Source organism: Orbicella franksi, chromosome 3 (genome assembly GCF_964199315.1).
Source record: "Orbicella franksi chromosome 3, jaOrbFran1.1, whole genome shotgun sequence".
NCBI lineage: Eukaryota > Metazoa > Cnidaria > Anthozoa > Scleractinia > Merulinidae > Orbicella > Orbicella franksi.
In genome coordinates this window covers 13,454,696-13,466,750 of record NC_138147.1, presented here as the reverse complement: position 1 = coordinate 13,466,750, position 12,055 = coordinate 13,454,696, and the positions used below count along the sequence as shown (strand labels likewise).

At 39.4% G+C, this 12,055-nt stretch overlaps 1 protein-coding gene across 3 annotated transcripts in view; it reads right to left on the bottom strand.

The window, feature by feature from the left end:
• Positions 1 to 12,055, bottom strand: part of LOC145481358 (uncharacterized) — a 52,425-nt gene that overhangs the window by 35,039 nt on the left and 5,331 nt on the right. For all 3 annotated transcript variants that reach the window (XM_081459842.1, XM_081459843.1, XM_081459844.1), the window contains exons 3-25: positions 11,831 to 11,926; positions 11,185 to 11,262; positions 10,888 to 10,980; positions 10,152 to 10,249; positions 9,510 to 9,593; positions 9,284 to 9,399; positions 8,920 to 9,032; positions 8,371 to 8,511; positions 7,536 to 7,717; positions 7,135 to 7,276; positions 6,826 to 7,007; positions 5,967 to 6,090; positions 5,619 to 5,713; positions 4,969 to 5,134; positions 4,596 to 4,777; positions 3,996 to 4,170; positions 3,631 to 3,812; positions 3,109 to 3,286; positions 2,435 to 2,616; positions 1,994 to 2,183; positions 1,175 to 1,356; positions 877 to 1,057; positions 307 to 488 (exon numbers count right to left, since the gene is read on the bottom strand). In XM_081459842.1, coding sequence (XP_081315968.1) covers positions 307 to 488; positions 877 to 1,057; positions 1,175 to 1,356; positions 1,994 to 2,183; positions 2,435 to 2,616; positions 3,109 to 3,286; positions 3,631 to 3,812; positions 3,996 to 4,170; positions 4,596 to 4,777; positions 4,969 to 5,134; positions 5,619 to 5,713; positions 5,967 to 6,090; positions 6,826 to 7,007; positions 7,135 to 7,276; positions 7,536 to 7,717; positions 8,371 to 8,511; positions 8,920 to 9,032; positions 9,284 to 9,399; positions 9,510 to 9,593; positions 10,152 to 10,249; positions 10,888 to 10,980; positions 11,185 to 11,262; positions 11,831 to 11,926 — 3,344 coding nt within the window. The remainder of the gene's footprint in view (positions 1 to 306; positions 489 to 876; positions 1,058 to 1,174; positions 1,357 to 1,993; positions 2,184 to 2,434; positions 2,617 to 3,108; positions 3,287 to 3,630; positions 3,813 to 3,995; positions 4,171 to 4,595; positions 4,778 to 4,968; positions 5,135 to 5,618; positions 5,714 to 5,966; positions 6,091 to 6,825; positions 7,008 to 7,134; positions 7,277 to 7,535; positions 7,718 to 8,370; positions 8,512 to 8,919; positions 9,033 to 9,283; positions 9,400 to 9,509; positions 9,594 to 10,151; positions 10,250 to 10,887; positions 10,981 to 11,184; positions 11,263 to 11,830; positions 11,927 to 12,055) is intronic.

The window sequence follows — 12,055 nt, the reverse complement described above, 5'->3', positions numbered from 1 at the left end:
TTTATAATTGGCAGCCATTTATGAAAGGGGTCTATGGCTGGCAGCCATTTATGAAAGGGGTCTATGGCTCCTCTGCGACCAATTACAGACAAACTGTTTACATTTTTCATGCAAGCTCCCGATTCATCTTTGCTCCAAGTGAACAAGAATGATAGCTTCCACACAGTCCCCTTACAAAAAGGACTAACCCTTCCTGGTGATTTCACGGAGGGGGTATGATATTCGTTCACTAAACTGAATGGCTATTCATCGACTAACGTAGATGCTTCTCTTGTCACTGCGACATAAGGCTTAACCGTTTATTACCTGCCCTGCTTATCAGCGTTATCCTTCTCCATTTTGTCCAGATTATATTCTACGTCATTCACGTCTTTCTTTATCTCGGCCTTTACATCGTCATCGATGACATTATCATCCAGTAACAGCTTTCCATAGTCAAGACCCTCATGGATCACGGGCTTTGCGGCCTCTAACTCTACCTTGCATTCCTGCATCAATAAAAAGGAGTTTGGTTTCCTTTCCTTTCTTTCTTTTGTTGTTTTTTGTTGTTGAATTTTTTTTTTTAACGTACAGTAGATGGAACTGCTGGGGTAATGCTTCTAAAGATTGGTTGAGAGCAAGCTCAAAGATTGGATAAGAGAAAGATTTTCTTACGTTTGCACTGAAACTACTGTGGTATGTTAAGACCTGTGAACAATGCCAAAAAGCAACGATTGTTGGCCCTACGTCAACGTGTTTGTTTTGTCAGCTTTAGCCGGATGCAGACTACTTTAAAATCACTCCTCTTCAACACAATGCATGAGCAGCCTTTTAACCGATTAGACAATCACTGTGATCCTGGTTTACCCTGACGTTCCCTGACAAATACTGACTAACCTTTGCTAGGATCATTTGCTCTTCGACGTCCCTCTTGTTTTGTGGTTCACCAGTCGATTTGAGGGCTTCTGTCTTTTCTTGACATTGGTCTTGTAGTTTTCTAATTCGAATAATCCATAATTCCCACTTTTCAATTTTCTCTACTTTCTCTTGGTCTTGTTTCAGACTCAAGCTCTCTAACCTTGAAAAAGAAGATTCGGAAAAAATATCAAATAATTCACTAATATGTTAGCCGCAAAGGATATGAGTGTAAATTTGCTGTCCCGATTGACAGTCGTACCTGGTGACCGAAACTTACTCTTTCTCGTAATCATTCAATTCCAATTTAAGGTTCTTAAATCCCTCTCCGATCTCTTTTACATCTTTCTGTATAGCCTCCTTGCCCGACGGATCAACACCTTTGTCACCGATCAGTTTGTCAGCGTACTTAAACGCATCCTGGATCTCTGGTACTGATTCTGCGATCTCAGATGAGCATTCCTGTGGGAACAAATCAACTCAATTTAAAAGGATGAATACATGTATATTATTCGCTTCAATTATTCATCGTTTCGCATTGATCACTCCTAGTGGTTTTAATGAACTCTCAATTAACCATCTCACAGTAGCTTCATACCTAATTTGATAAAGCGCCTGCACTGTAACCGCAAGGGCCATCGGTGTTGGAATATAACGATAAAGATCTTACACTCCTTCTCAAGGCATTCATAAGCTTGAGTAAACGATGGTCAAAACGGATTTTCAGAATCGTAAGTGATCACTTTTTAAATATTTTGTTGAATTGTTTTTGGCTGTAATGAAGCACGTTAAACCAATAGAAGAGGTTAGGGAAAACGACAAAAGTTCTCCACATGCATACGGTTTTGTCTCGTAGTTAAAAAGGAAATAACCTTATTGAGCTTTGCATTCTCGACAATGAACAATCGTACGCTACATTTTCCACCTTTCCGTGCCCGTCTCTTGTTTTCAAGAGACGCCACAGAGGCCAAATTGGTTTCCACACAGCCACCAATGAACTCTGTTCTTAAGGAAAAACGTTTCCCCTTTATTGGAAACACATACTACTGATTTTTAAAATATTATAAAACGCTTAATCATGGCTATTCGTATGACTTACCCGTGTGATTTCAAGCTGTTCTTGTACTTTCTTTGGCTCCTTAGGAATTCCTTGACCTTTGACTTTGTTAAACTTTCCTCTGGTCTTTTTATATTTGGAATTCAACTTGTCTCGCCAGTCCGTCCATTTCTTCATCTTTTCCAGCTTTTTTTCATCCTCTGCGTACGCTTCTGACAACAAGGCACTCAACCTACAATAAGGCAGACAAGAAACAATCAATCAATCAATCAATCAATCAATCAATCAATCAATTAATCTATCAGTCAGTCAGTCAGTCAATCAATCATCCATCCATCCATTGTTCAATTGTTCCAGCGAACAACAATGGTCACATAAGAAGCCGCTGCAGAATTAAATGACAGTAGCATTAGATGCTAATTGAGTTAAATTATAAAAGCTAAAAATGCTACATTTACACTCATAATCGGGACCATTTCTAACCTATCTTGCTCGTCGTTGATGTCTTTTTGTAGAATTTGGAATTCCTGTCCAAGGTTGTCCATGTCCTGCTCTATTTCATTCTTCTCCTCTGTACTAAGCTGTTTATCCCCAAGAAGCTCATTACCGTAATCGTAACCAGACTGAATCTCAGGAAAAGCAGACACGATGTCGTTCGTACATTCCTATAAGGAAGAGTTATAATTGGATGTAAACGTGTTTTAGATTCCCACAGAAGTCTACTAACCTCATGTATATTTCACATACAATATTTTATATACAAAAGATTGGGTCACTTGGAGACGCACAAAGGACTCACTTATTCTCTATTTTCCAATTGCCCATAATGCACTCTGGTTGCCCCCCATATTTTGCATAAACTATTGTTGTGAAGTACTCTTGGAAGCTCTGCATATTCCTAAGAGCATTTCACAACAACAGTTTATGCAAAATTTGGGGGGCATACAGAGTGCATTATGAGCAATTGGAAAATAGAGAATGGAAGCCTTACAACTGAATTTGACGAAGAGGAGATAGCGCGAGGAGGTGACGAAGAGGAGGTAGCAAGGGAGTGAGTGATCGAGTACCGAGTGACCGAGTGGACGAGTGCGCTCGTAATTAAAAGAAACAAATCAACCTTTGCTGACCTAGCCACATCAATATAAAATGTTTTTCACCTGTAGCTCCTGTAACCCTTTTTGTATTTCAGGGGCGGTTTGAGGATCCTTCAATTTAATCCCATCAAGTTTTGATCGGCCGTCAACTATTATCCTTGATGTATTCTCTTTAATCTCGCGCCACTTATCCAGCTTTACCGTTCTTTCAGTGTCTTCCCGAGAAACTGCGTCCTCAAGTCTATAAGATCAACAATTAAAAATTAATGTAGTGGTTAGTCTTTTCGAAACTCCCCTTTCCGCCAGTAAAGTTATGGAAAACACGTCAGGAGACAGCCGAAGCTAACTTTAAACATTCTAAAAAAAACCCGTTGAACTGGTCGAGTAAAAGAATAGTCATGATCAATGAGTTTTATTTTTACAAGAATCATAAAATCAGCACAACACCGTTCTCCCCAGTGACCCTACTGGGTTAGAACTAGGATGACAATATGTAAAGCGATTACAGATGACTTAGAATAAAAACCAGTTTAAACACGAAATCCTATGCACGATTGTTATCACAATCGTCCCAAAGGACATTACCTCTTTACTTCATCAATGGTGTTCTTCTTGAGATCCTCGTATCTCTGTTCGACATCATGTACGTCCTTTACCAATTGATCTTTCTGATTTGCATCAAGATTCTCACTTTGTAAAAGATTATTTCCGCCGTCCGTAACTCTTGTCACTTCCGGCTCAAGGGCACTGACCTCATCGGACAAAGCCTGTGAGAAAGACAGCGTAAAAAAGACATGTTGAAGTATCAGTTTGACAGTGTCTGAGGGCTCTATTTTCCTCTGGGCATCTCATTACCTTTACGGTAAACTAACACCATTATCAGATCCAAAATTCCCGTTGAATAAATTAAATCATTCGAAAGTTCACACAGAAACGAGTGCTAAACTCACCTTTGCTGCAGCTAAACGTTCTTTGCTCGGTTTAAAATCATCAGGCTTTGGATCTTGTTTTTGACTGCGTAACGTTTCCTCGCATAAGTCAAGTTTGTCGTTCAAGTCATCTCGTTTCAACTCCCAATCCCGAATCTTGTTTCGCTTTTCCATCTCCACGTAAAGGTCATCAAGGCTTTAAATAATGAAACAGTGACAAAAACTAAGTAAGTACAAAATATATACTTGAAGAGAAAGAAGCTATCTATCCAGGATTATTATGAATTTCAATGATAATGATAATTCCATTTTTGTCACTTAGTTTTTGGCATGATTGAATAAAAAAGTATTTTTTATAATAGGCTATAGAGTAACCGGGACATAAAAATTATATCAAGGACAATTTGTGTTTCTGTGTTCCTGTAACCGGCGGCCGACAATTTCTGGCCGTATGAATCCACGTTTGTTCCCAAGAGACGTTAGAAATAAACATGTACAGTGTATATGTAATGATCAGTCTTAGCATTCTCTTGATCTAGCCCCTAAATTTGTTTCAAGTAGGTGAAGAGAAGGTAGACATGCATGTGGATTGCCGGTATCGTAACAGAAAAGGAAGCAAACCTCTCTTGTTCGTCATCAATAAAGTTTCTCAGATCGTCATAGTTTTCCTGCAGCTGGGCCATGTCACGTGCCATGTTTTCTTTCTCGTTTTCGTCAAATAGATCGTCTTGCGTCAGCTCTCGTCCGTATAATATGACGTCCTGGAAGAGAGGCTCGCCTGCCTTCAATTGAGAATCACATTCCTGAAAAAAAAAAAAAGCATAAAATTTTAAAACAAGACAATCTGCAAACTGAAGATATGTATGTATAGTACTGAAGTGTTGGATTTTCTCAGTTCTATAACGAGTGTCTTTGTATTAATCTGGGTGATTTTTTTAACATTATAATTTACACAACGAATATTCAAGACTTGTTTTCTGGCTCATGTCTTTACCTTAACAATGTTTTGCTGCTCTTTAACTTCCTGTAAATCTTTTGGTGCTCCCCTAGATCTTAAGCTGTCCAACTTTTGTGAGCCATTTCTTAAGACAAGCACGATGGCGTTTCTTTTGTCCTGTAACTTAGCAAGTTTAGAGTCTTTCTCGGCCTCTTTGTCCGAGCTGAAAACGAAATGAGTACGTTAAAAAGAAAGAAATTTGTCAATAAACAGTCAAAAGGGCTGTTTAACTCTTTTAATGAGGTCGTTTTCTAAAACTACTGGGAGACATCATTACCGGTATTATAGTACTGAGCAAAAGTAATGCAAACGGAATTCATGTATTTTACTTCTTTGCAGTCTTGCGACCTTTCAGTGTAATTTCGCTTTTGTTGGCAATTTCGATCGAAATTTCATTTCAGAAATGAAGACTCTGTGTGCAAATGTGGTTGCGCACAAACATCTCGCGATTGGTGTTGAGACTATACGAGAGTGCATGTATATGAAGCAAAAAAAAAAATAACGGCTCACGTGAAATAAATCCTATGTTTGTCAAAGCAGGCTTAACAACAGAAATCTCACTAAGCCAGTCTTAGAAAGTCTGAAGAGAGTTTCTGTATTGCGACGCGTATTTCAGGCTGAAAATATTATGGGATGAAAAGTCGAACCTGTCAACTTGATCAATATCAACATCTTGTCCATCGTCAAAATCGATCAAATAGTGTACGTTGGGTTGCGTTTCCACAACATGCTGCACTGTCGGCTGCAAATAAAAACAGACACTTAAGATCAAATCAAATAAATGGAAAAAAAGCGAACTGATTGTTATGTTACCATTTAAACAGACACTGACGCCTTCTAACTGACAGACAGAACACTTCCCTAGATACCAAATTACAAGGAAAGAACCAACAACAAGCACGTGACGTCTTGCTCATTGTATATACCTAGTTCGGTTATATTTTGATCCGGGAAATTGAATTAGGGCAGACTTTACTACATGTATAATCGCTTACTTGTATTTCCAATGTGCTGAACTCTGAAGGTGCGGACTGTACATCGTTCTGCTCTATTTGGACAAGCACTTCTGTTTCAACGCTCTCTTCAGTTGGGGAAGATTGTGACAGCTTGTCCCGGAGACTGCAAAGGAAGATGGCAGCTCATTAAGTGATTGTGCTGTTTATTGAGGCATTTTAGGTTTTTTTCGTTTCTTTTTTTTAAATTTAAATACCAAAATTAATTGTCTCTGTTTCAAGTTTCAGTTACAAACTATACTTCGTGTGGTATTCCTCTCTCCATCGATCAGGCTGTGGCTGAAGCTATGTCGTCCAAGTTTGCATTCTATCATTTTGAACAAAAAGACGGTTTTAAAAAATTTCAATAAAGCCGTGACCGCAGAAATCTCGAACGAATTATTGGTTTGTTTGATTTTGTTTTTGTTTTTGTTTGTTTGTTCGCTTGTTTTTATTTGTTTGGTTGTCACCTTCCTTTGTCCCGGATGAAAAGCAGTGACTATGAGGCAAGGCAAACCAAAAACCAAAATCCTATGTTCATTTATGGCTTTTTGTATTTCAATCATTTATGTACGTTGTGTGTTACAGGTATAAGGAATACTTATTAATTGAACTGTTAATGTTCAAGGAACTGGGCAGCGACATTATAAGTACATGGAACAACTTGTGCATAGGAATACCCCAAGCTTTTCCATTCTGCCACGCTTTTCGTCACCCCTTGTCCTACCCGGCCGTTCTTCCATCCCCCCGTCCCTCCTTCTCTTCCTCCTTTCGTCGTCCTTCATCACTCAAACTGTGTGTAACCTCGTTGCTTTTTAAGTAGTTAGGCTCTCATGCCTCTTATCTTATTTTTATTTCTTACTCTGTTTCCTTTTGTAGTGCCTCATTCCGCATCTCGTCCCAGTTGGTGGTCAAGTCTTTTAACTTTCCAAGCAGCGCTACACGGTCTTCTTCGTCCATGTATGGCTCTTGGCATAGCTGGTCAACTTCATTGATGACTCGATCTATTTCCGGCATCTTTTGTTCAATCCGTGATATGGCGCCCTGAAAAAAGCGCAACAAAAACACATCCTAAGGAAAAATACATCATTTTAAGATTTTGAAAGAATAATGATACTCTGTGCATCTACCTAGTCAAAAACAAGATCACAAACCGAACTAAAACGCTAACCTCGTGTTGCTTGATCTCGTCTTTGATGGCAACAGGGTTCGTACTCTGTCCTCGAGCTGCTATCTCACGTCTCATCTGCATAATCCACGTAATGTAAATGTCAATCTGCTGTTCCCTTGGAGACGCAACAGCTCCACGACACCTGTGAATAACAAAGACCAAAGTTTTATCACCAGCCTCACGATGTTTCTGCTGCATTAAAAATTCCGTGCTGAGTTTTTTTTGAAATGTGGTCGTAAGTACTATTGAGTACTTGGAGTACACAATTAAGCAAATGAATTTTCAAGACATTTTCATAACGTAGGGATAAAGCACTGTCCTAAATGAGCTGTGGGTATTAACAGGTGTACGTAGGCTGGGTTCGACTGTTGTGCAAGATATTCCTCGTTTAGCCCACTTACCGCTTGTGTAATCTCTGGGAGAGTATTTCCAGTTTTTCCCATCGTTCGTGAAGGAGCAGTACTTCGTTTTTGATTTCTGTACAGTGGATCTCGTCAGTCTTTTCGCTTTTCACGAGTGCTTCGCCTTTGTCGATCACATCTTCTACATCCTGACGGTGATTCGAGATGTCCTCCTGGAGAGACTGAGATGACAAAAAGAAATTAGAAATGAATAATATACTAGTGTTATGAGCTACTTCTTTATAAACCTTCCACGCGCATGCGTGCTCAGTTTTAACGCCGAGATGGCAAATGAAATGGAAGCTTGAAAAACTGAAGACATAGTAGTAATGTAAGGTACACATAGTTAGGATCATTGATCAGTCATAAATTAATTCTTTGAAGTAAAACGATGAGACTGCATGGGGGAATACGGAGATTATGTTTGATTGAAGTGACCAAAAAGCGAGGTTTGACCTGGAAGGCTGTTCGACTGTTAACGGTGTTGTCAAACCTGCTCAATCAACAAGCACGTTCACCAATCCTGTGAAGGAAGCCACAAGGGTGAGGAGAGGGGTAGGGGTAGTTTTTCTAACCCGATTACTGTATTGTTCTTTAATGTGTATTTCTATCCCTATAGGTCCCAGGCGTTAACCTTTCAGCTGAGAAAACCTTTACAGGAACATTTGGGGTGTTTCTAATTCCAAAACAAAAACATCGCATACTTCATAATATCTCATGCCTATCTCAATTATCGCCTTCCATATGCAAGCGTGTCATGCTCCGTGACAGCATTGCTCCTCGACTAACATTTAGTGTTGGATGTCAACAAAAACACGTTTTTGCCGTTTCGTACCTTTGAAGTCTTGTATTCCTCTTGGGGATCGACAAAACGACCTGTCGTTTCTAGTTTTGTGGAGACGATGTTTTCTACTTGTGAGATGTACATGTTGACTTCCTTCAACGCCGCACGATACGCCTCGAGATCTGCCAGATTCTGCAAAGATATGAAAACCTATTAACGTTTTGCATGAAGCATAATTTCGAGAGCTGAATATCAGGAACGCTGCAAATACAAAGAAACACCCACGGTCAAGGCAAAGCATTTATTGCAAAGATTTTTAGCCCTAGGATTTTAGTCCTAGGCTGTTGTAACTCTTTTTCCTGTATTCCAAATGCTTGAAAGTGATGTCTTCAGAATGAATGGTAAATTCATTTAAATGCCAGCTCACTGTGTTTACTTGCCAGCATAGCAAATGTGTTTAGACTTAGCAAACGCGCCTGGAACTCTCGTGAGGTGATCATGGCGGCGATAGGCAGAGTTTTTCGACCAATCAGAATTCCAGATTCTTATATTCACCCATGGAAATTATACTAAACATGTGAAACGCTGAAAAAAACTTACATCTAGTTTCCTTCTCTTTCTTCCTCCTTGAGGCGAGTATTCTCTCAAGCCATGATATAAACTGGTCAGATACATGATGATTAACTTCTTATCTGGTTTGTCAACATCAATATCTTGTGGATAAAAAAGAAATTCATTTGTAAAGTAGTAATAAATCCTCACCGTAAAGGTGTCTTAGGAAGTTTTTTTTAGTACAGTCGCTAATTTGTTTTCGTACTGGCGATCCCTGAAAGTTTCGAAAAGTTTCGCAAGTTTCTCGCCTGTCGGCTCGTGTTCCCAGAGCATTTCACATTCTCTCTCTCAAAAATTACTGTAAAAAAACTCAGCGATCCAATAAACGTGAACAGTAGCAACATTGTCTCACCTGCAGGGTCAAGCAGCTTCGGCACAGAAAACTCTTCGTTAGCTACATTAAATGCGTGATCAAGGTTGGCTCGGTTATCGTTTTGCAAGAGGCTTTCAAATCGGAATAGCTCGGGTCTGAAAAAAAGGGAAGTTGTCTTAAAATCCAAATATGCCCTAGCGCTGCAGTACGGAACAAAATATATATTCTAATCTTGTGAAGCACAAATCTTCCACAGTTGACTTACTTGTGTGTGTGGATGATGGCGTTAAAAGCCAAACCGTCTCTCCAACTTGAAGTGAAGTCTTTAAGTTTAACGGCATCCTCGTATCTGCAAACAATGTCAATCCCCTCAAGACATGGCCTATTATTGTTGAAAGTACGAATACTTCTCTAATAGTAGGAAACAATTCATATCACAATTTAGTAAACTTAACCCAAACAAAGTACTATATTGGTATCCTAAAGTATCAAAGGAGCGGAACGAACTAAATAAGATTGTATATAGGTTCAATCTACCTTCAAATTTAATTCTCTCCCACCGACAGTCTCAGTTGAATTACACCGCATTTAGCTACGATCACTAAAAAGTTTTTTGTTTCTTACTATCAGTGAGCCTTTGTTTCTGAGATGGTAGCTGTCAGTTGATCTAGAACCAGCCATAACTAAAGAACTAATGAATCATAAAACACACATTCGACTTAAGCCGCCGCCATATTGGATTTCCACCTACGATAAGTGCTTTTCTTTAAATAACAACAAACTAAGCAGAGTTGTATGAAATGGGAACTGGAACAAGTACACTTTTTTGTTGTCTGTGGCCTGATGACTAATCATTAAATAATATGGGATACTAACAGGACTTAAATAATATTGGTTAATTGCTTACCCATCGAGGCTCGTCTGGCACCAGGAAAGAAGTTTCTTCTCGACTTGAAAATCCTTGACGCTAGAGTCGGAGTCATTCTCTGTCATCACACCTTGAACCTGGGTGGGGGATTAAAAAGTATGCCAGAGTCGTGAGCAGAAAAATGGAAAGAGAAGAAGGGTGTTGATACAAGCAGCCTTGGGCTACTTCGTGAGATAAGGGCATAAAATTGTTGTATTATACCAATATTTTGGTCTCAACCATAAATTTATATAACGTCTGTTTAAGTCTGAGCTGAATCCAGAGGACAAAACCCCACTCACCCAAAATACATGTAATGTAATCACGTTCTCGCGTCAAATTAACGGTAAGAAAGGTCAATTTTAGTGTTGACCTCAAGGTTCTGCTTACATGTAGCTAGGCCAGCAATTTTACCTCGCACAGTGTGTAGATTCGGATTAACTTCAGTAAAGGAATGTTAAAAGGGAGGAGTACGGTTCTGGCACAAGTTTTGCCGCTTGTAACAGGAGAATGTGGATATTCCCAAGTCGTCAAGCCATAGCCTGTGGATAAAAACTGTACTTCTCATCGCTCCTGCTTGGGGGCTATGAGAATCGGAGGCCTTCCCGGGCTAGTCCGCTCAGGGCTTTAGATGTATCCAAAACTGCATCCAGCCTCCAGTGTGTAAAAATGAAGGTATGCATAAACCGGAGTTTGAATAAGCAAACACACACGCGGTGCAACAGCCTTTCCTTACCTGGAATCGCAGAATAATGCTCCAAATGAGTCCAAGGATAGGCGTGCTCTTTCCATCAACAATATCGTAATTGCTGATTCCAACAAGTTTGACCTTTAAAGGAATATAATGTTGATTATTTAATCGGAAACAAGTGACAGAAACGAGAAAAACAAAAAGAAAATTAAAAAAATTATAGAGAGACATATAGAAGAAGACTTAGCTGGAGGGATGAAGTGACAGAAATAGCAATGGAATATCGAAATACATCCCATAAGGGTGCACGTGGTCCACTAAATTTCTCTCAAAAAGACGTACTCTGTTTTTTTCCAACAACTTCAATGCCGTGGTCACATTGTTGAGTTTGTGCACACGCATTCGACCTTTCTCTCTTTTCTGTGGAATAAAAGAAATCGAACATCATTTAAAAGTAACAGGCTCAAATCCAACTTTGGGATCAGCGGCGATAGAAGGTCATGTGAATACAGAGAAGCAAAAGTCCAGTTCTTCCAGTGGTCCTTCGATGGGAACTTGGGCCAAAGGGGTCGATTAACCAATCAAAGCATTTAATGCATCCTGCTTTTTCATAATATGGACTACGGAGAAAAAGAGTGGTTTTACCTAACTTGTGAACAGTTACGAAACTATTATTATTCGTTGTTTTCTTCCATTAGTTTTTGCTATTTTGTACTAAAAATAGTCATTGTATATTTCGCGGGTTTAATAAGAGTATCAGAAGAGCTCGCAGGCCAGAGTATGTTCTTGAACTCTAGATGACGCATTTCACTATAGGTATTTTTCAAACTTATGGAGTAACAGCTAATGTACAAAATACCCCGGATAATAAGCCTTCAATCTTGCACACCTTAGGGACGGAGGGTTTTTTTTTCAAAAGAATAAAGTCTTTTGCAAAAATTTATTTGGTTCCTGAAGACGAAAACAAGGAGTCAAGAACTAGGCTTACCAGAGTTTTCCCCAAAAGAACCTCTAGCAGAGAGAGGAGCACGTGACCATCTCGAATCTCCTCTATAAGATCCGTAACTTCTAACGGAGGCACCGCCTGAAGAAAAAAATCATAACTCAACATGAGTGAGGCGGATTGGGCAAGATCAATTCCTCCACATCGTTGGCAAAAGCTTATAGTATGTCGTTATCAGTCTGACAGTCACAGGAGGTCTGCTTACAGCTA